Source organism: Botrytis sinoallii, assembly GCF_014898435.1.
Source record: "Botrytis sinoallii strain Bc 23 chromosome Unknown BSIN_004, whole genome shotgun sequence".
Taxonomy (NCBI): domain Eukaryota; kingdom Fungi; phylum Ascomycota; class Leotiomycetes; order Helotiales; family Sclerotiniaceae; genus Botrytis; species Botrytis sinoallii.
The window spans coordinates 718619-739413 of record NW_024066031.1 but is presented as its reverse complement, the minus strand read 5'-3'; the positions used below and the strand labels follow the sequence as shown (position 1 = coordinate 739413).

At 43.9% G+C, this 20795-nt stretch overlaps 6 protein-coding genes across 6 annotated transcripts; 1 reads left to right on the top strand and 5 right to left on the bottom strand.

Moving 5' to 3' along the window:
* Window positions 1–381: 381 nt before the first annotated feature.
* EAF02_002729 (uncharacterized protein) lies at window positions 382–2765 on the bottom strand (the record flags this gene model as incomplete). The annotated part of the gene is given in 4 exon segments (XM_038898777.1): window positions 382–762; window positions 773–2268; window positions 2399–2471; window positions 2533–2765. 4 exon segments carry the CDS (start codon window positions 2665–2667, stop codon window positions 382–384), a joined length of 2085 nt encoding a protein of 694 aa, XP_038761065.1. The 5' UTR covers window positions 2668–2765.
* A 1166-nt stretch (window positions 2766–3931) lies between these two features.
* Window positions 3932–5470, bottom strand: EAF02_002728 (uncharacterized protein; the record flags this gene model as incomplete). Its single annotated transcript, XM_038898776.1, has 1 exon — window positions 3932–5470. The coding sequence occupies one exon, from the start codon at window positions 5468–5470 to the stop codon at window positions 3932–3934; it is 1539 nt and encodes a 512-aa protein (XP_038761064.1).
* A 2711-nt stretch (window positions 5471–8181) lies between these two features.
* EAF02_002727 (uncharacterized protein) lies at window positions 8182–10962 on the bottom strand (the record flags this gene model as incomplete). The annotated part of the gene is made up of 1 exon (XM_038898775.1): window positions 8182–10962. The coding sequence occupies one exon, from the start codon at window positions 10960–10962 to the stop codon at window positions 8182–8184; it is 2781 nt and encodes a 926-aa protein (XP_038761063.1).
* Window positions 10963–11433: 471 nt separating this feature from the next.
* Window positions 11434–13012, top strand: EAF02_002726 (uncharacterized protein; the record flags this gene model as incomplete). Its single annotated transcript, XM_038898774.1, has 2 exons — window positions 11434–11518; window positions 11592–13012. The coding sequence occupies 2 exons, from the start codon at window positions 11434–11436 to the stop codon at window positions 13010–13012; spliced, it is 1506 nt and encodes a 501-aa protein (XP_038761062.1).
* A 396-nt stretch (window positions 13013–13408) lies between these two features.
* EAF02_002725 (uncharacterized protein) lies at window positions 13409–13654 on the bottom strand (the record flags this gene model as incomplete). Its single annotated transcript, XM_038898773.1, has 1 exon — window positions 13409–13654. One exon carries the CDS (start codon window positions 13652–13654, stop codon window positions 13409–13411), a length of 246 nt encoding a protein of 81 aa, XP_038761061.1.
* Window positions 13655–15641: 1987 nt separating this feature from the next.
* Window positions 15642–19837, bottom strand: EAF02_002724 (uncharacterized protein; the record flags this gene model as incomplete). The annotated part of the gene is made up of 5 exons (XM_038898772.1): window positions 15642–15899; window positions 15967–19449; window positions 19509–19595; window positions 19651–19741; window positions 19806–19837. The coding sequence occupies 5 exons, from the start codon at window positions 19835–19837 to the stop codon at window positions 15642–15644; spliced, it is 3951 nt and encodes a 1316-aa protein (XP_038761060.1).
* Window positions 19838–20795: the final 958 nt, after the last annotated feature.

Here is a 20795-nt window from a genome sequence, read left to right as displayed (position 1 = left end):
TCTCTACGCACAAGGAGATGCGAAATATCCATTTATTTCGTCATTCATCCATCCATCTATCTATCCATCATTGGCATCCTGGTATCTCGTATTTGCTAACATGACACAAACAGAACGTAAAGAACACAATGTATAAACTAATCTTCCATCCAACCATCATACATATCCATGGATACTTACTCATTGCTCATTTGCATTTCGCTCGCTCGCTTAATGTGTTTATCCATGCCTCCTCAATGCATCCATGCATGCATTCAAGCTCCATCCGAAACTCCATCGCAAACACATATTCATCCTTTCCCATCTTCATAAATCATCATCGTCATCATCATCATCATCTCCAATCCGGATATTTCCTCCCATCTACACCCCTCACGGGACTCACAACCCTTTCTCTTCTCTCTCGATCTCGCTCCCTAAAACTCCTCCCTTCGTATTCATCATCTCTCTCTCGATCCGCTCTTTCCGTTCTGATTCTTCTTGCGGGAATTTCTTCATGACTACTATGTCTCGTTTGTAACCTAGGGCGTTCCCTTCTCTGTAATCTCTTTCCCTATCTCCCCTATCCCGTTCATCTCGGTCTCGATCTCTATCCCTATCCCTCTCTCTATCTCTATCTCTATCTCGATCCCTTTCCCTCTCCCTCTCCCTCTCCCTTTCGCGATCTCGATCTCTATCTCTATCGCTCCTATCTTCTCGACTACTGTGCCTCCTACTCCCCCTCCCTTCTCCACTTTCTCTTTCCACTTTCTCCACCACTCCCTCCACTCACATGATGAGAATGACTACTAACACCCTCCCCTCTCATCCCCCCATTCCTCCACATCTCAGCAATATCCCCCAGATCCCTCCACTTCACACCCCTACTATCGCTTCTCCCCTTTTCTCTCTCCCTATCCCTCTCCCGCTCCCGCTCCCTATCAATATCAACCGATCCTCTCCCCGCCTCTCTCTTCCTCCTCCCCGCCAAAAACGGCGCGCTCAATTTCCCATTCAAATCAATATTAGTCGGATACTGACCCCGTCTCACTTTCTCCTCAATATCTCTCTGCCTCTCCCTCTCCCTCTCTCTTTCCCTCACATCCGAAACCGGAGACGGCATCGTACTACCCGGCGCCGTAGATGGAAATGCAAATACCCGAGGACTATCCGCTCCAGCACTTCGCGACATATAAGCAGTTTGCGGATGTCTTGGTATGGACCGTCCACCCGTCGGTGTTTTGATTGGAACCGTGCGAGTTTTCGGGGAAGGATCATCTTCCGAATCCGAAGTCACGCTGGTATCGCTGGACGAATCGGAGGAGTCGGAAACAATGGGTGCATGGCGGGATTGTCGCGGGTGACTATGTCTTCGCGGGTGAGCGGGGTGCGGAGGATCCGGAACCGGGACATGGTGATGGGGATGGTGGGGATCGACAGGAGGAGCGGGGTGCGCGTGAAAGGTAGGAGCGTCTTCTGAGACAGGTGAACTCAGATTGGGAAAACTGCGATGACGACCGCGGGGTATGCGGGGTGCATATGGTTCTTCTGGAGCGAGAAATTGACGGACTCGATGAGTGGGTGATCGGTTGAGAGGGGGTCGTTGGGGTCGAGATGCTGAGACGTGGGTATAAGGTATAGGTCGACTAGGTCGACGGGTAGTGGATTCACGGGTCGCCGATTCGCGAGGAGGCTCGCGAGTAGATTCCCGGGTGGATTCACGAGCAGATTCCCTAGTAGATTCCCTAGTAGATTCCCGGGGCGGCTCGCGAGTCGACTCACGGGTAGACTCACGAGTAGACGGTTCGAAATAGCCGCTGCGGGGATGCGCAGCATTTGTTGGTGTTGGCTCTGGGACCCTGGGCGAGGGCCGAACATGAACGTATGTTGCTTGTACTTTGGGTCTCGGCGGGAGGTCCGGTATGGGAGCATCCTCTTCATCATCCGGCGTTGCTCGCTTGCGTAATTTCTCTGCACACGTCCGATGCCATTCCTCTATTCCCGCATCCGGTACCAATGGGAACGCTTCCTTTGGCAAATCAATTGGGAATCTCTCTCCCGTATCTGGATTTTTGATTTCGAAATCTCGGACGGCGGTTTGGAGGAATGGCACATGTTCCTCGGGCCCTAAAAGTATTTCTATCGATTGCCATCGCACGAATCCTCGCACAGTGAGACACGGTATCGAAGGAGGGGCAAAATCATCTTTCGTCGGGTTTAAAGTATGTTGACAGCCTATCGAGGCATAAATCCAAGAGATGGATGGATGTGTCGTCTCCACAAAAAGAGCTATGTAAGGCAACGGAAGCTATTAGCAAGCACGCTTCTAAAATCGCGGATAGACAAGGAAGACGACGGGAACCCGAAACTAGATACCCCTCCCCTCCCAAAAAAGAAGACTTACAATCATAATTTCCACCAACAGCTTTATAGAAAAGTGCCAACTTCTCTGGCGTTAGGAACTTATCTTCTTGACTTCCCACATTCTCTATCTGCCACAATGATAAGCATAAAACTCAAAGCGTAAATCGCGGAAGTTTGAACACTCCTTACAATATGATTCGCGACACCTCTCAATAGCGCATTTAGTACTGGCGTCGGACTCTTATTCTCATCAAACAAATATCCATAGAATTCTTTGGGATCCACGTCGGGAGTCTCCTGTGGTTGCGGTTGGGTCTGCGCCATATTCACAAAATATGATTTCGATATCTCAGTCCCTCAATTTGCGGAAAATGATCAATCAATAAGATCTCGATATGGTTGTTGTTGTTGTTGTTGTTGTTGTTGTTGGATATTATATTTTGGCATCGCATTCGTTTCCTCTGGCTGTTGTGTCCGCATCGATAGAGCGGGTAGCAAGAATATATGTGCGTGGATACGAATAAAGGTACGGGAGGATTTTATTCGTGAATCAGGTAATTAAATGGTTTGTACAACGAGAGAAGAAGATCTTTTTTTAATCATGAAATGAATGATGCTGGGCAAAATTTCATCACCAGTCATAATCCTAATGATTGGGCATGAGCTGGCAAATCATCAGGTATCGGTCTCGTAGGCTGATTTTGCCGTGATATGGGACGAGTGTGGATGAGACAAGCGGTGGGATGCTTGTGATTCTGGGGTACCTAGGTAGACAGTACAAGGGTCAATTGAAGAGGTATGATATTCGTTGATCTTGATTCAGAAAGTGACGACGAGAGGAAAGGCCTTCTTTCAACTTGATCTCGATCTTGAGGATTAATATACTTTGGATGAATTACTCGATTATGGTTTTTGTTGGTTTGTATGATGATCCATCTACGAAGTATATTGCAGATGGCTGGTCAGCTAGTATCCATCTGGCAGGCATAACACAAGTGTGATATACAGAGTATCCGTGGAAAAGCCCACTGACAGCAGCCTTGTATTGAGCTTCAAAGCCTATGAGCCTGTCAAATTTAGACGCGTAGTATTCAATATCCCTGGAAATGATGATGGTTAGTGGGGTTGCGCGGGGCTATACACGGCGTCAGAAGACCGGTGGGTCTTTGAATCATATGGAAGGCGTTTTAGAACATTAAGATTGGATTCTACGACATAGAACATTTAGAAGAATCGTTTGGTGAGATCTGGACGTCCAGTGGGTCCTCACAATGAATCAATGAATGGGAGAAGATATTGGAGAATAGTAGATTATTATTAATTGTCTAGAAGTACCTCCTAATGTGTACGAGGTACCGACAGAGTAAATACTAGGTAAGTAAAAGGGTATCTTGTACTCGTAAGTGTGCCATCCAGCAAATTCCCAAATCCCCAAAGCCCCAAACGAAAAATACATATTGGTATCCCCAAACTCCCATCAGAAATCGTGTACTCTGTACTTAAAAATCAAGTGTTTGCTTTCCCCAACCATTTTACCCAAAAAGCAGAAAACCAACGCAAAAAAAAACCCCCCCAAATCCATTTCAAATCAGCACCTTGATGGATCAACTGGTCTCCTTGATACCTCAGTGTGCTCATAGCTTGGAGGCAATTCTGGACGTGGAACAGTAGAGCTCGAACGCAAAATACTATTCTCAACCAAGTCCTCTCTTGGCATCTCAATAACTCGTGGTCTGAGATACTCATTCACATCTGCTAGCTCAGCAGCAGCTTCTTCTGCGGTGAGAGCGAGTGGCGCAGTTCGGTTGCCTTGAGCTGCAATCTGTATTGGGAGACAAAGTTTGACCGTAGAAGCTGGAATTCCTGCTCCTGGAGTATGAATGGACAAGGCAAGATCCAATGAGTAAGTTCGAGAGACGATACATGAATGGAATGAGGGGACCCAAGTCTTTGACGAAGGCAATGAAATTGGGACCAAGATTTCTGCTGTATAGTAGATCCTGTCCTGTGCCTCTAGCGACGTTTGTGAATTATCTGAGTATTCAGACGAACTAGACGATATGGTAGAAGCTCGTCGGGATAAATCTGGTTGTGGTAAGTGCTTCACCCATGCAACCTGCTCAACACATCTTGACGAGAGAGGAACGGAAGTTTGATAAAATTGTCGGGCAGGGTCAAAGGTTTTGACCATACTCGATTTGGAAGAGAGAAACTTTGCTGGCTTGCTAGCATAAAAACTTATCGCTTTGATTTTAGTGGCTAGACTACCAAGACGAGGTGGCTGTGAGTTAAAATCGTGTGGTTCAAATTGCAGCTTGACAGTTGCCATTGATGTAGCCTCCGAGGAGCTTTTAGGAGATGGAAGAACAATTGCTCCAGTTTGATCGGCTGAAACAGTAATTTTCCCAAGCTTTCCGGAGAACACGCCCTTTCTCAGGGACTTTGTCTTAGACAGCTCGTAATCATTCTTGTCATCGTCTGAGATACTCATAGGAGGTGCTTCCGCCACCATTGGTATTATTTGAAGTTTCTTCGAGCCCTCAATCAGAGAAATCTGCTTCTTTGGGAAATCATTGTGTTTGATAACTCTGGCATTGATTGAGTATTGGATTTTGGTCATCTCTGGAGCCAAGTCATCTAGTATGGATGTTTCGCGATCGCCCATGCTAGGAGGCAATTGCACATGTGCCATATGGACATGATCGGCATCACAAGCATGTGAGCAAGCTGTTGGAAGGAGTTGCTCTGGGATGACAAAGTTGAATGGGAAGATATATGTTTTGCCAGCTTCGGCAATTCGTGGTTGAGAATATGCAGCTTCTCGGATTGGCATGACGAGCTTTAGAAATCTGTGTACGGCTGTTGTCTTGGATGTTGCACTGGAGTGAGATATGTTTTCGACATATGTTCGAGTAACGCCTTCGAGGGTAATCTGAATTTCATCGAATTCCGCATCATGGGGAGCTGTGATTGAGGCATTGCCTGACAACCCATCGAATGTTGTATAGGTCTTTCCATCATGGTGGTCATCTAGAAGAATTTCGACATCTGGTCGCTTGGTGGTGTTGATTTTCTTGGCATACGTAGCAATTGTTCCAGAGCCAGAGGATATACTTGAAGCAGACATTTTGTCTGAAGGAACTTGAAAAGAAGCTGGACAAAATAGAAGAGGGTATGCGATATAGGAGGGGAATGATGGCTAGATAAGTACGATTGGATATATGATCATGCGGGGAAATATGTGCCCTGAAGCCTCTTGGGTGTAACTTTGATAAGAAAAGGGAAGGAATCGACAATTGCAGATTGATATCGGTTGGGAAGTGCCGAATCCAAATATATGGTTGATATGAAGCTGTTTTCGTATCTTGGTGACACTTTTTGGAATCTGGAAACAGGATGAGATAATGGATTGCCTTTATATATAGCAATACCTACTTGAGTGCTGCTTTCATATTGACTAACTAGTATCTCCAGAAAATAACAGCACCATCCATGACAAACCTTGAATATGAGTCAAGCTTGTCAGATATGCGCCCTTGATGCATCATATGGAAATTTTTCCATTTGATGTACATGTCTCGACTTTCCCACAATCTGGGATCCTCCGTCCGTGCTTTGAAGGGAAGTGAACTGCGGGAAATTGACACTAATTTAGTGGTGGACGTCAAATGATCCCTAACGATGGATGATATGATTGGTCAATCCATATCCGTGCATCGATCCCATACGCCCTTCACTGTCTCGAGACTGTCTACACCGAATTGTTGATGCGCCTTCATGTCATTGTCAAGAATTTACTAGCTGGGCGAGCTGGGCATACAAATGTGGTATTCTGACTAATCTATTCTGACTAATCCGTAGAATGTTGTGATTTGCACGACGTACTCCCTACCTACTATTCCGTATAACCTCAATTTCACATCACAATGGATTACTAATAATGTTACAATGTTAATCATCTCTTACCCAAAATAATCCGACACTTCGTCTCTCGTAAGGCTGACTGGTTGCTAACTATCCATTCTGACTTCTCGGATCACCAACAATTGAATATTTACTGTTGTCTCACTCTCACAGGTGCAACCGGAATATCGATATCCAACTCCGAGCCACCTTAGGAATAAGAACGAACGTCTGGAATGCAACATAACCCATTCTCCATTCCCATCCCATCCCATCACATCATACGGGCCACTCAAACTTTCTCTTCCCTACGCTTTTGAAAGAGCTACCTAGCCCCCATCCCAAATCCCAGGATCCCTATCACCCAACCTTTCCTCCAAAGGTATTCCTATCCTTTTCCCTCCCAGCAAGCACAAAGAAATACCATGGAAGGAAAGGCGCGACTCCTTCATCTCCACCGCAAACTCTCGTATCCACTCCCCAAAGCACGCACTAGACGAAATTTTCGCGACCTTAATTCAACATCGCAAATACTTAACGTACACGATCACCTCTGACACATCTCTCTCTTACAACTGCTCATAGCGATCAACTTCCCAGCCAACGGGTTGAAATTTTCATGTTCCTGCAATTTCTGCAATCTCTGCAATTGCTTGGGCGCATTTCATCATGGGTATCCGAATGTCATTTGCAAATTCTAGGCTTTGAGTATACGAGTCTGGGATATTTATTAGTAAGTATCGTGTATCCATAATACGATTCGAGCGATGTCGTGATGAAAGGATTGGTTCTGGGAATTTGGTTGTGCCATTTTGGTTATCGTGAGTGTCATTTCAATACTGGGATCTGATATCTTCCCATGTGAAAAGTCATCACTCCCTAGAATAGAGTAGACGATTTTAATTCCCTTCTATCCCACTCCACCACCTAGTAAATACTCTGCAGTCCAGTCGAGCCAGTCTCTGTACTTTAGTCATCACTGCTGACTACCAAAACACTTCCCCACAAATCTCATAATATGTCTTCCCCAAGGCGTACACATTCATTAGTTTAGCACTCTCGCACTCTAGAATCTACACAGAACCATAAACCCCCAACCCAGCAAAATTTCACATGCAAGATTTCCGCCTGCGCTCTATGATTACGTTCACGTCTAAAGATCGAACCGATATCGGACGCGCGGGGAAGAGTCATCCATCCATCCATCTCTCTCCATCAAAATTCATTCACCCACACCGCATCACATCACATCACATCACATCACATCCAAAACAACACGGCAAAACGGCTCACGGCAAGCCAGAAACAGAAGCAGAAGCAGAAGCAGAAGCAAAAGCAGAAGAAAAATCTAGCTTTCCACGTTCGCTCTAGGCCTCCCCACACAGACCCATCCGTACCTTGATGGTGTGGTACTTATATGTATTCTACTCCGTAAGTCTCCATCTACGAAGCGAACTCCGTGTCGGTGTTCAAAGGTCGGTGTTGGGACTGAGTAGGTACCTACCTGTACAATCGAAACCCGACTACCCTGCCACCCTACTATATGCCATCTCCGGTATTTTAACTTTTCTTTCCATAACTAGCGCTCAGGGTATCTAGGTACCTAGCTAGTTATGCTATACCGGTTGGATAACCCGGTGAACTTGTTTAGGGGTTTGAGTTTTAGTGTGGTGTGAGTCTTAAAGGGTCAGAGAGCTAGAATGCTAGATGCTAGAATGTTAGAGTCATACGTATATCTAGAGCAGTACACATAAACAGAGACAGATACTTTTGTATCGCCCATCTATAGTCATCGTGGGAACACATGTGTTTTTGGGATATTAAATAGGTTTGTTATATTATTTTATTGATATTCTAGCAAATACTGGTATCGTAAGCAAATATATTGCATGCCGGTACTTTCTCCGAAATGTACTACATTATCTGTTCCATCGCCTATCCACCCATTCGTTTGGCACTCAATCCACATCTAAAGCAAAAAGCCCTCTGACACGCAAACCCATCTTTTCCGCATTTCCTGAGCGTTCCTCCGGGCGTTTTTACCATTCCCGGACTATGTGGTGAATCTCTTAATCCCCTCTTTCTCATAAGATCTCTTCGGGTAGGTGTGGTATAGTCAAGAAGAGGCGTTCTTGACTTCCTTGATTCACTGCGAGTGGGCGTGATGATACCCCCTCTCCTCTTGTGTGGTGATACAGTAGGCGTTCTGTTGCCATTGATCATATTCTGGAGAGCTAAATCTTCAGAGTCGGATGTCGGTATCTCAATTTCTTGGTTAAAGTGATGTGATGGGGTAAGGGGCGTATTCTCTTTCTCATCCAGGTCAACGAATTTTCGTTTGGGGCGAGGTGTAGGGGAGGACCGAGTAGGCGACGACGTACGCGGTACAGGACCGTTATCAACAGAATTTCTTCTCTGTTGCATTCTCGACTGTATCCTTTCATCTACTGCAACGGTAGGTGACGACTCAACTTGCGAAGTTGAGGGAATAACAGCACTACTGCTGAATATTCTGTTTGTCCTATGTTTCCTCCGTGAGTCCAGAGCACTTCTTGGAGACGTTTCCGGAAGTTGATCGATATCAAATATATCAATATCAGTCTCATTTACTCTATTTGATAGAGCAACTGCAACGTCAATATCAACAATTTCAGGCGCAGGCTCAGATTTCATTTCGAGTGTAGGTTTTTCGGGAGAAGTGATAGGTAGAGACTGTGGCCATTCGGCGCTGAGCTCGTCAAACTCATCAAGATCTTTGAGGACGCTCAACCCTTCCTTCGGCGGTACGAAAGCGACGGCATTTGTTTTTGAGACTGCTACTTGTTTTCCCTCCCGTCTGATGGTAGTTTGAGGCCCCTTTTGTTTGTCCTTTCCTGGCAATGAGCAGAGGAATAAAACGTCATCTCCCTCAAGGCCAAGGCTCAACTCATCAACTTCCTCTGCCACAAACTTCGTTGTGCTTTTCCTTCGAGAGGGTTCAGATTTCCTACTAGTTCCATCTTTCAATTTGCTACTACTAGATTTTCTTGCTCCTTTATCGAGCTTGGTTGTCGAGCCTTTTGAATGTCGCGTCGCCTCAAGATTAGACCCGGTTTCTTCATCTGAGAATTCGTAGGCGGGATTAACAGTGACTGGCGAAATCCTCTGAACTCTAGGACCGGTATGTGCAGGAAGTTCCGGCTGATCATCACTTTCTTCCGAAGATTCCAAATCAGAGCTCCTCAAATTCAAGGCTTCTTCATCTACATCTATCGGTCTGACATCGGTCAAGTCAAATACACTGGCGTCTCGAGCCAAATCTTTGTGTAGTCTACGGTCCAAAGATTTGATTGTGGCAACAGCATCTGACCAACTAACTAAAGTCGAAGCCTGCTGTACAGGCTTTCGAGTTCTGGAAGATCGTTGGAAGGAGGATATCGGGTGCGAACTACGGGATGCAGATCTTATGCTCGATTCTGGTTCTTGATCTTTTTCATCATATGACCCACGAGAACCTCGTCTAGTTGAGCATTCCTTAGACCACAAATGGAGATATTTTTTGCGGTACCTCTGTTTCCAAGAAACTCTCGAGTGTCGGCTATTTAGAATTTCTAATCCTTCCCATATAGATTCCCTTGCAAATGGGAGACCCTGATCGCGTGCTTCAGCTACCTTTGCGATGAGCATCTTGTCTTCTTCTTCCGTGAATAAATTGTGTCCTCGTGGTGAGCCAGCATGACTTGAAGTGCTCAATCCGTCCGAAAGCAATGTTGGTTTATATGTAGCTCTTGGAGTTCCTTTTGCGCCTCGTCCTCTTGGTAAAGCCCATATCGACTCAGAAATACCAGGAGATGGACTACGCTCAGTTTCTGGCTCTGGAATAAAAGCTCTCAATGCTGACTGCTTTCTCGGTCCTAGTGAAGGCAGTTCAGGTGTTCTCCAGGCTGGTTCGATATTGGTGTCTTCGTGACTTTGCTTTTGTGAAATGAGGCTCACAATTTGAGGGGCAACTTCAGGTCCAAATGAACGTAGAATTTCATTATATGAAGGAAAAGAAACGCTGAGTCCTTCAGATTGTATATTCTGACGCTGTTGTAAATCGTTTTTAGGAGTGCTATCCCGAATGGATTCTGTCTCTGTCGTAGATACCATGTCAAGAAAAGGCTCCTGATTCGATTCACCGTAGCCACGTAAAATAATGTCGTCCTCCTCCACATCCTCATCACTCACCTCGACCGCGTCGTCTTTATCAAGTATATTGTCGCGTACGTTATCTTCCTCTCCCCTATCATTTCCTTCTTCCACATTGCTATATTCGTCGCCCGATGTCTCTGTGACACTCTCTGGTTCGACGGTCAAGGCTCTTAACAGATTACCTCCCGCCTTTTTACCTCCAGCATCTCGCTCATCTTGCATCTCTTTCAAATGCCCATTATCAACCAATATTTCCCCAGTAAGCAAGTCGATTTCATCTCCAACTCCATCAAAATCTTTCCCATATTTTTCGAAGATTGATTCGAATGTTGATTTTAATTTGTAGTCGAGTCGAGCTCTCTTTTGTTGAAGTTCTTGATCGGGATCATATCCAGGTTCGTAGATTATATCGTCGTTCTCGTCATCGACAATAAAATCATCTTCCTCGGTGTCACTATAATCCTCAGAGTACTCGTCGTTAACTTCGAGGTCAACGAGATTGGAAATGGCGGGCATCGTCTGCCTTTCTGTTGGAGATTCCATATTGATAATTCGCAATCATGTCCGAAATTTGAGAATGTTGTGGGAATCATGAAAGTGCGTAGTTGTACATCACTATTTCAGTAAATGGAGATCAGAAGTTAATCAACGTCGCGAGCCGTATTTCTTAAAGTCTCGGGAATACGCGTTGGGTTCGTGTAAATTACATTGTACCAGGTAGGTACATGCATAAAGCTTAAAAGTAGATTGGCGGGGTTGCATAGGTAACTGAGCTAAGATTATGTAAGCATGCATTTAGCTTTACCGTACGAAATACGTCAAGGTATCAATCATGTCAGTCGGATCAATACGTCTCAGATCCAACTATAAATCAGTGAATCTACAAATCTTCTTATTCTAGAATTCTCTTAGACTTTTGATGGACCAAAATGCCAGAGATCCATTGGTCGATACATTCTTGATGATTCTCCATAAATTAATGTGAACAGTTACCACCACTCAAACATCCACACCATGTATTGTCAAAAGTGTCGGACATCATTGAAACTTGATAGCTCTTTGGAGGATCTGAACCCCGCGGCATTTGATTTGTTAGTTGGTTCGTAATTATTCTCTAGATCATCTACATACCATGTTGAGAAGAATCAGAGCTTATTAACATTGATTTCTAGGTGCAGCCTCACAAAACCAAGCCAAAAACATCCCCCCTTCGCGACCAGCATATCCTCAAGACCGAAAGCAACTATATGATCGTGTCTCAAAGCATGCCGGTCCACCAACTTTCAAGCGGACAATCTCCGCTCCCCGTCGACATGAATCTAATCTATCAGATACGTTGAGAAGTGGCACGAACAATCCAGCCATGTCTTTTGTTATGTTGACGGAGTCGCAAGTCGTACCGCCATCAGTTGCCAAATCACCAGACACTACAAGCCCGGATAAATTAAATCAAGATGACTTACCTGGTAGCGATGCAGCAGGTGATGGGGGTAAAGCAATGTCGCAAGAAATGGAACGGGTATCAAGACTTTTCGAGATTCTTACGGCGAAATCCGATATCGATCATCCTATTTGTGTTGAATGTACAGAGATGCTTGTTGATGGGTTACAAAAGCGATTAGAAGCTGCGACCCGAGAAAGGGATGCGTATGTTGGATTTTTGAAGCAGGTCAACGCCGAAGTACCAACAGAGGAGGAGGTGAAGGAAGCCAACGACCTCCTTGCAAAGGTACAAGCAGAGGAGGTCGCGGCAATAGAGGAACTAAAGAAGATCGAAGCGGAAACTGCTGCAGTAAACGAAGAAAATGCACAGCTGGAAGAAGAGGCCAGAGCTCTTGATATTGAGGAAGAAAAATTCTGGAGTGATCGAAATGAGTTTGCAATGAAACTCTCGGAGTTTCAAAACATAAGGGATAGTATCAATCTCCAATATGATCACGATTCACAGCTACTGGATAAGTTACAAAGGACGAATGTCTATAACGATACATTTTGTATAAGCCACGATGGAAAGTTTGGTACAATAAATGGCCTGCGACTTGGACGACTCTCAAGTGTGCCGGTTGACTGGCCGGAAATTAACGCAGCATGGGGACACGCGTTACTTCTTCTAGCTACAGTTGCTGGTCGTCTCAACTTCAAATTCGATGGATATGAGCTTCAGCCTATGGGCTCTACTTCTCGAATAATACGTTTTGATTATCCCTCGCCGTCTGCAAGTCGTTCTAGCTCACAACGCGTCAATATACCTAAACCACCCAAGAAATCGATTCTTGAACTTCATTCATCTGGTGATATGCCCCTTGGCCTTACATTCATGCATCGCAAATTTGATATAGCTATGGAGGCATTCCTTGAATGCATGCGTCAATTAGGTGTCTTTGTTGAGCAGGAATCTGCCAAGAACTCTGAAACTGGAAGGGGTCTTAAATTACCATATAAAATCGAAGGGGAGAAGATAGGTGAAATTAGTATAAAACTAGGGATAGCACAAGATGATGCGTGGAGTAAAGCGTGCAAGTACACTCTCACATGCTGCAAATTCTTGTTAGCTCACGCTAGTAATGTTAACACTACGAGGAGGAGTATATAAATAATGATTTTGGGTGCACAGGGGACTTACGGCGCATTAGGTCAAAGAATGGAAATGTGGAGAAGGCGTTTCTGGCACTTGGACTGGACTTACGGCGTTTAATATGATCACAATGTTTTCACTACGCACACTTAAAGACAATTTAAGAAATGCAACATTTGTTATCATTCTATCATTCTATATTTCGAAGCACCTGATTATTTCAGTTCCAATTTAGATTTTGCAAAAGTATATATAAATCAAACTCTCTCTGTCAATTTTGTTGAAATGAAACTTCCATCTAAGCCACTTTTTTTGTGCGTTTTCCTCTTTTCTTGTTTTTTTTTGGTTGGCAAGGTTGCCTTTTCGAAACTTTTAAATCGCGTTATCGTAGATAGGTCGTCTCCAAGTGGCCAGCTACATGGCAAGGTCAGACAATCTTTCTGCGGGCATATTGTCTTTCTTCTCAGCTCTTCTCTCCTGGGTCTTGGCACGATCATTAGCTCTACCTAGCTCTATGTACTCCAGCGCCATCGAGGGGATTTGTTTGGCATACCTCTTCTTGGCGTTGTGAAGTTTTCTGCTTCGCTCGCTCCGATGTTTGATGGTTGGTTCAGGGGTGAGCTCGGGTCTCGAGTTCTTGGGTTGATTGGTTGGTGACATGGTGATAACGGCAGCGGTTTGTAAAATATGGATGATGGGTAAGTGCTTATATTTCAGTATTTAGATTTCAGTGTTAGCGATTGGTTGATTCAATGAATGCAGATTCTGGTGATGGATAGTGGTGGTATTGAAATGGTTGTATTAGATGAAGATGAATGAAGATGAGAATGAAATTTAATTGTCAAAGTGAAGCACAATAACAGCACATTATATGCCCATTTTGTGGCATTTTTCAGCCATTATTCAATATCTCTTGTCCCATCTGAACAAGTCAACTCATGTGTTCATGAATAACGGTCTGAGTAAAAAATATTGGCACTGTTCTCCTTTCCATGAGCTTCGACGCCCATGTTTCAAAAAACCGCTTTATCGAGCGATAAGTCTCTTTATCCGCATTTAGACGAGTATACATCTGTCCTAAGTACTTGAGCATGAGTACTGAATCAAGAGAATCAACGAATGATTGTGGGGGGAGAAAAAAATACGTGATTAGAAGTTTCGCGGTAGTGATTCTGTGAATTATCAAAATGGGACGTATAAATTCATTTATTTTAAAACTGGATACATCCTTTGTCAGTACGAACAATCTTGGTATCCAAATCAATACACCAATCATACATATATTTCCATTTCCATCTCTCCCCATCATCTGTATCCTATTGATATCTATTTAACATATATTGCAATCTACTTCTTTCTTCATCCACCCCATCTCGTTAGGATGACACATCGCCCGGACTCCGTAAGCGAATTATGCTGAGCCCCCTTCGAAGCGACGGCTTTTGTAACTTGCCTATGTGCCTTTGTTCCGAAGACTGTTCGTGTTAGTTGCGGTGTTATTTATTATAGTGTTCAAGTTCAGCTTGCGAACAATTACTTCATGTCCCGATCTCGAGGATTTCACTCGCACTACTCACTCACTAAACTTAAACTGTGTCTCCTAACTCCTTCCCAACTCCCTCACCAAGCCTCCCACGGCCATCCTATCCCATCCCATCCTTCCCCATCCCCATCAAAAGCTCCCCTCAACCCTACCTCAAAACCACAGCTAAAAATCCCTCTCCCAACTCCCAACTCCCAATTCCCAACCCGCCATAGCTTCCTCCTGCAAACTCGATATCCAGATCCAAGATCGATATCTGCACACACTAGGTCCGCACCAATACTTCAAGAAACAAAACACATCATGGTGAGTATGAGCGAGGAAAGGAAAGAAAGGAAGCAACATTAGAATGGTAGGAAAAACAAGAGAGTAAGGATCTTCTCAGACAACCGAGCCGATACTTAAAATGGGTCATTGAAGTAGAATTTGAAACTAAATAGGTGTTGTTGGTGAGGTGAATATAAGTATGAGTATGAATACAAATACAACGCATAGATCTCACTCCCTCCTGTGGGTAATGAGCTTGCGCGACAATCATCATCATCGTCGTCGTCATCATCATTGAGGAATTGATAGTTTTGAAGATTGAATCGCTACTGTTGAGTTTCTTTCTTCTTCTCCTCTCATTTCCCCCTTTATTTCATAACCGGGAGAAAAGCAAAGCAGAAGACAATTGGATCTTTGGGGAATCAGAAAACCTAGGAAAATTTAAGAAAAGCAACACAGAAAAATAGAAAAATAGAAAACATTTCAGTATCACTGAAGCGAATACAGTCATTTTCCTAAGTCAAGGTAACTATCATTATCTTTTTCTTACATTTGACACATCAAGAATAATCTCATGTATTCGAAGAACTGTTGTACAGTTGGTCTCATTTCTCATCATCATTAAAAGCATCTAGGTGTTCACACCTCAGCTTAGGTAGGTAGCCAAGCTAACATATATAACAAGCAAGCTATGCAAAAAGCTCACTACCAGGTATATCATCAAAACTCCTGAAATCGTCATCCCGCCCATATAACTACAGATTTCCCATTCTTCTCAAATACTCACAGATGTCAAGCTCGAATCCCAAATTTCCCTCCACCTCTCACAAAGTCCACTCAATTTCCCTCCATAACCTGCGCAATGGGAATCTTTTCAATCTTACTATTCTGTTCCTGATCCCTACTGACTTGATAGAAATCATCACAGAAATCAGAACACTGCATAACCTTCAAGAATTCTTCATCGTGAGTAATAATGATAAGTTGGAAATTTGCTTGTTGTTGACGGGATTTAATGATGTCGTGTAAAGATTGTGCGAGTGCTTTGATGTTGTCTTGGTCTAGATTAGTGGTAGGTTCATCGAGTGCAATGAGCTGTGAATAATGTTAGAGTCATATCGATCAAATTCAAGAAGGGAAGGAGAAACGAAAGAAAACTTACACCACAATTGATACCGAAACATTCAGCTAGCGCCAAACGAATGATGATACAAGCCAAAACTTTTTGACCTGCACTGCAACGACCACGCATATCCATCTCGACATCTTGCTTAACCATCACAACTCGATATTTATAATTTGTCTTCTTATTACCAGCTAAGGTTTCGCCCTCATCTTTCTCAGAACGAATCATGATCGTATCGACATCCGTACCCTGATAAGTAGTCTGCCACAATTCCCCAGCAATTCGATTAATTTCCTCCATCTTCACACTATGAAATTTGACAATTGCTTTGTCCATAGCTGTAATCATCTTGCCTAGATCATCAATAGCAGCCTTTGTGGTCTTAACTTTGATCATAGCTGTGCGATACTCTGATCGAGCATTTTTGTAATTCAGATCCCAGTCCTGTAAATATTGTGCCAAGTTTTGATCCTTTTCTGAGAGAACGGCTGTTTTCTGTTGATAGAGGCGACGGTGGTCGTAGAACGTCGCTTGTATTCTCTCGGCCTCCTTTGTTAGAGTTTGGAAATTTCCTTCCACATTTTGAGACTCCAAATCAATAGTTTGTTTCTTGTAAACCTCTAGTTTAGCCAATTCTTGACGGTAGAGGATATTGTCGCTGATATTTGTCTTTAGTCGATCGGAATCACTCTTCTTGGCTCGGAGTGCATTCAACTCGGTTGTAATACCATTCATTTCTTCGCTGATACGCTTCTGGTCCTGTTGAATGGATTTGATTGCTCGCTCGCAAGCAGCAAGATTTTCAGGGCCACTGTTGTCAATATATCCATTGATGTTTTTCTCATGTTGCAGGAATTGACGGACAGTGTCTGCCAACTTCTCCTTTTGAGATCGGACTTCTCTTTCCTTTGCATGACCTTGCTGTTGAATATCTTCGTATTTAGCCTTTGCAGTATCAATTTTGGGTTTCAAATTTTCCAGCTCGGCATCAGCACGATTCATGGTTTCACGTTGCTGTGTGCTGCTCTCGAGAAGCTCATCAATCTCCTTTCGCAAAGCTTGTTTCTTTGCCAAACCGTGAATGACATCCCGAAGTCTTTGGGATTTACGAGAAAGATCACGCTCCACGTCGTTTATCTTATCCTTAGCTGCATCTTTCTCGGATGAAATTTTCGACAATTGCTCTCTGACCTCGCGCATACTTTCGCTACAAGCTGTCTGTCGTTCTTGAATATCGTCAGCAGTCACGATGCTCCCAGCAATGCTTTGCTGCGAGGCTAAACTATCAATCTTTGCCTCGTGATCCGTAATATCACTATGGTACCTAATGATGGAGGAGATGATATGTGTCAGAGATTCGACATCTCTCTGCCTAGCGTTCTTGCGTTCAACAATACTGTCGTGATGCTCAACTTCTTCAAGTAATCTTTGCTTCTCATCTTCCGCCTTCTTCATATCTTGCTCAACGTTTGGGATTTCGTCCTTGAGGGATTGATAAATGTCATACTGCGATTGAGCAGCTTTTGCAGTCTTCAACTGTTCATTGTACATCTCCAGCTCTCCCTGCAATCTTTCTCGGGCGTCTTTGTTGAGAAGTTTCTGAATTTTCTTCATGGCGGCTGAACGATGTGATTCTTCTGCGAAACCTCTCTCACAGAGTTTGCACATATCTTTAGTCTGAATGGTGGTTAAGCATTGGGTGAAATATTCGATCTTGTGTTTAAAGCCATCGATATTATCTCGGATCTCATCACACTCTTCCTCCAATTGATTCAGCTCCCTAGGATATTCTTCAACACTTACTAATGGTTTTAAGTCTTCATCCTTTATAGAGTTGAGCACAGCATTCTCACAAGCCTTTAATTGCTCCTTCTTAGCTTTGAGGTCTTCACGAAGTGCATTAAATCGGAAACCTGCTTCAGAGTGAGATTTCTTCGCGGCTTCTTGTTCATTTGTTGCGTCTGAAACTTCATCTTTCTCTCTGTCCAATGCACGTTGGAAATCCTTTGCGAGAGTATCAACTTGCCAGTCTGAACCGAGAATTGAATCGAGCTTTGCGCCGTGAGTCGCTTTCATGGTGTCTAGTTTCCCCTTGGTTTTTTTCAGTTCCCCCATAACATAATCGAGTTGCGCGCGGTCATTCGAACGCTTGTTGATCTGGAAAGCCTCTTTCCTCAATGACTTTTCCTCGTCTTCGAGCTCGCGCAAGCGTCCATTACTAGTGCCGATGCGACTGTCCCAACCTGCACTGTCAAACTGAGTCCTAAGCTTCTCCAGCAGATCCTTGGTCTCATTGTGGGAGGTCTCAAGACCGGTTTTGTCACCTTCGTCGAATTGGATAAAACCCAATTCTGTTTGTTTAGGACCGACTTTCCTTTCGTTGTTAGAGATTGTTTGTTTGGCCGTGACCTTTTCTTGAACACGTATTGCGTGCTGGTTCTGGAGTTCCGTCAAGGTGGTCTGGACATTTTTCAATTCGTCATTAGTAGCTGTCTTGGCCCGCTCCAATTCCCGTTCCTTGTCGCGAGACAACTTTTTGATTCTCTCGATAAATTCATTCACTCGAGACTCGTTGATATCGTCATCGTAACCTCGAATGGAATGCTTGGATGCAGCACTTTTAACCAATTGAACTCGAGATTCAAGCTCTCCTTCATAGGCTTGTTTCAAGGCTTGTTGGCGACCTAAATCTGCTTGCTTTTTGCCCAATTCGGCAGTGTTCGCCGATACCTTCTGCTGCTGATCACGATATTGTTTCTGTAATTGTTCGTCTTGCTGTTCCATCTCCAGTATACGATCCGCGTATTGATCTAATGTTGATTTAAGCCATTCATCTGATTCGGAAAGTGGCTTGATTCTTTTTTGAAGAGACTCTAGATTTTCTTCACTAAACTTGACCCGCTCTTTGTTAGTCCTGAGCTTTTGAACTAGTTCCCAAAACTCGGCCGCCTGTGCCTGTTTTGTGTCAACCACTTCTCGAACTGCTTCCATGTTGGCTTTGTCTTTCAAGGCCTCTTCAGACAGCTGATCTATTTGAGCCGAAAGTTCTTCACAGCGGCTCTTGGTTTTTTCTCCTTTATCCTTGTTATCCTTAGCAATCGACTCGTCTGCGATCATGCCTTTAATTTGCTGAGCGTAATCCTTCTTCAAAGATTTGAGACTGTCAACAGCCTTGGTATATTTTGTTGCTTCGAATATATCATCAAACTTCTTCTTGAGCTGTGAAGGCTCGCTCATCGGCCATAATGAATCATCTTGGTGACAGAAAATAACATTGTCCAAAACAGCTTCAGAAACGCCTAAAGCTGTTTGCATTATCTTGTCGATTTCACCAACTTTGTGAGATACGGCAGTTCTCTCGCCACCATTATTGACCATTAATCCGGCATCAAGGGTCTTCATCTTTCTGGCTGTCTTTGTAACCGTGAGTTGCATACTTCTCGTAATGACCATTCTCGATCCGGTCGTACTTTGAAATGAGAGTTTGACTTGTGCCAGTACTTCTTTCTCGCCGCAGAGCTGTATCCAAGTAAGCATCTTGCGTTAAAACGCATGTGAAAGGACCATGAGCAACATACTTTAGGGTCATGAATAAAAGCCCCTCCAACCTTACTATTCGGTGGTTGTGCGCCAGTTGTAGCATACTTCAAGCATTCGATGATTGTCTAGTTTCTAATTTAGCCAAACCCTGGAGGGCAGTACCTGCAAGCAAATACGTACAGTTTTCCCCGAACCATTGAGTCCGACGATGAGTGTGAGAGGGGTGTTGAACGAAATATTCTCCCAACCCTTGTGATCGAAGGATCGCACCCTGTAAGAACGAAACCTAATAAGCTCAACTATGCTAATATATGATTGGCATCAATGAGACTAACCCGCATATTCTCATCTTTTCTATTTTCGACATCTTGTTGATTTGTGATGTCTGTGACAGCCTGTTGAGTTCTGGCGATTAAAGAAGAAAGTTGAGGATTGCGAAGAGATTATCGATGGCCTGGAATAATGAAGTCAGTACTGTAATTAATGTAAGAGATACGGGGTTAAAAATAACGAAATGTGGCTACCTTTTCTTCTGCGCCTGTCTATATTGTATGTATGCGTGAGTTTGAATTAGCAGATTGGTGACAATTGAAGAAACCAATAGATATGACGCTCCGCTGGGCCACTGCCGTGGAGGCTTTTTCGCTTCGCTCCAGATAATAAGATGTTCTGCGAAGTTGAGGAAATGATGAATGACAGGGAGGTTGTGAGTGGTGATTGAATTGTAGAAGTAAAAAAAAGTTGTTGTAGAGGTTGAAGTTGAACGCGCAGTACGATAGATTGAGATGAAAAGAAACGCGTTCAAAGAGCACGCAGTCACGTGTTAGATTCTAGGCAACTGACCCTCATTACTTGCGTCTGGGACTACGGGATTGATAGCCTCGATAGGACGGGATAACAATGTAAGCTAGGATTAGTCAGGCTCAGGTCAGGCACGTGGTCAGGCTAGATAGATGGTCAATGCATTCTCATTCCCCGCCGCCAAGTTGGCTCGTTGGGTCCGAGTAGCAGGGAGGCAGGTACACCGTGGACAGGAGAATAGGTAAGCACCCCTAGACTCTAGAGCAGAAGCTAAGTGAATCGATGACGTTGACAATGTCATCCGATTTCACTCCAAGCATTACGATGCTCGGAGTTGGAGTACCCGACGACGGAATCTAGCTCAAGGGGCAGAAAATGGAGGAAAAAAGAAAATTGAATCAGACAAAAGAAAAGGAGGAGAGAGGTAGGTATGTAGGTATAAGCATATGTATATATATATATATATATATATAACGTGTTTTATCAGTGAGTGGTTCATATCAGTGAATGGGTCACTTATTTTA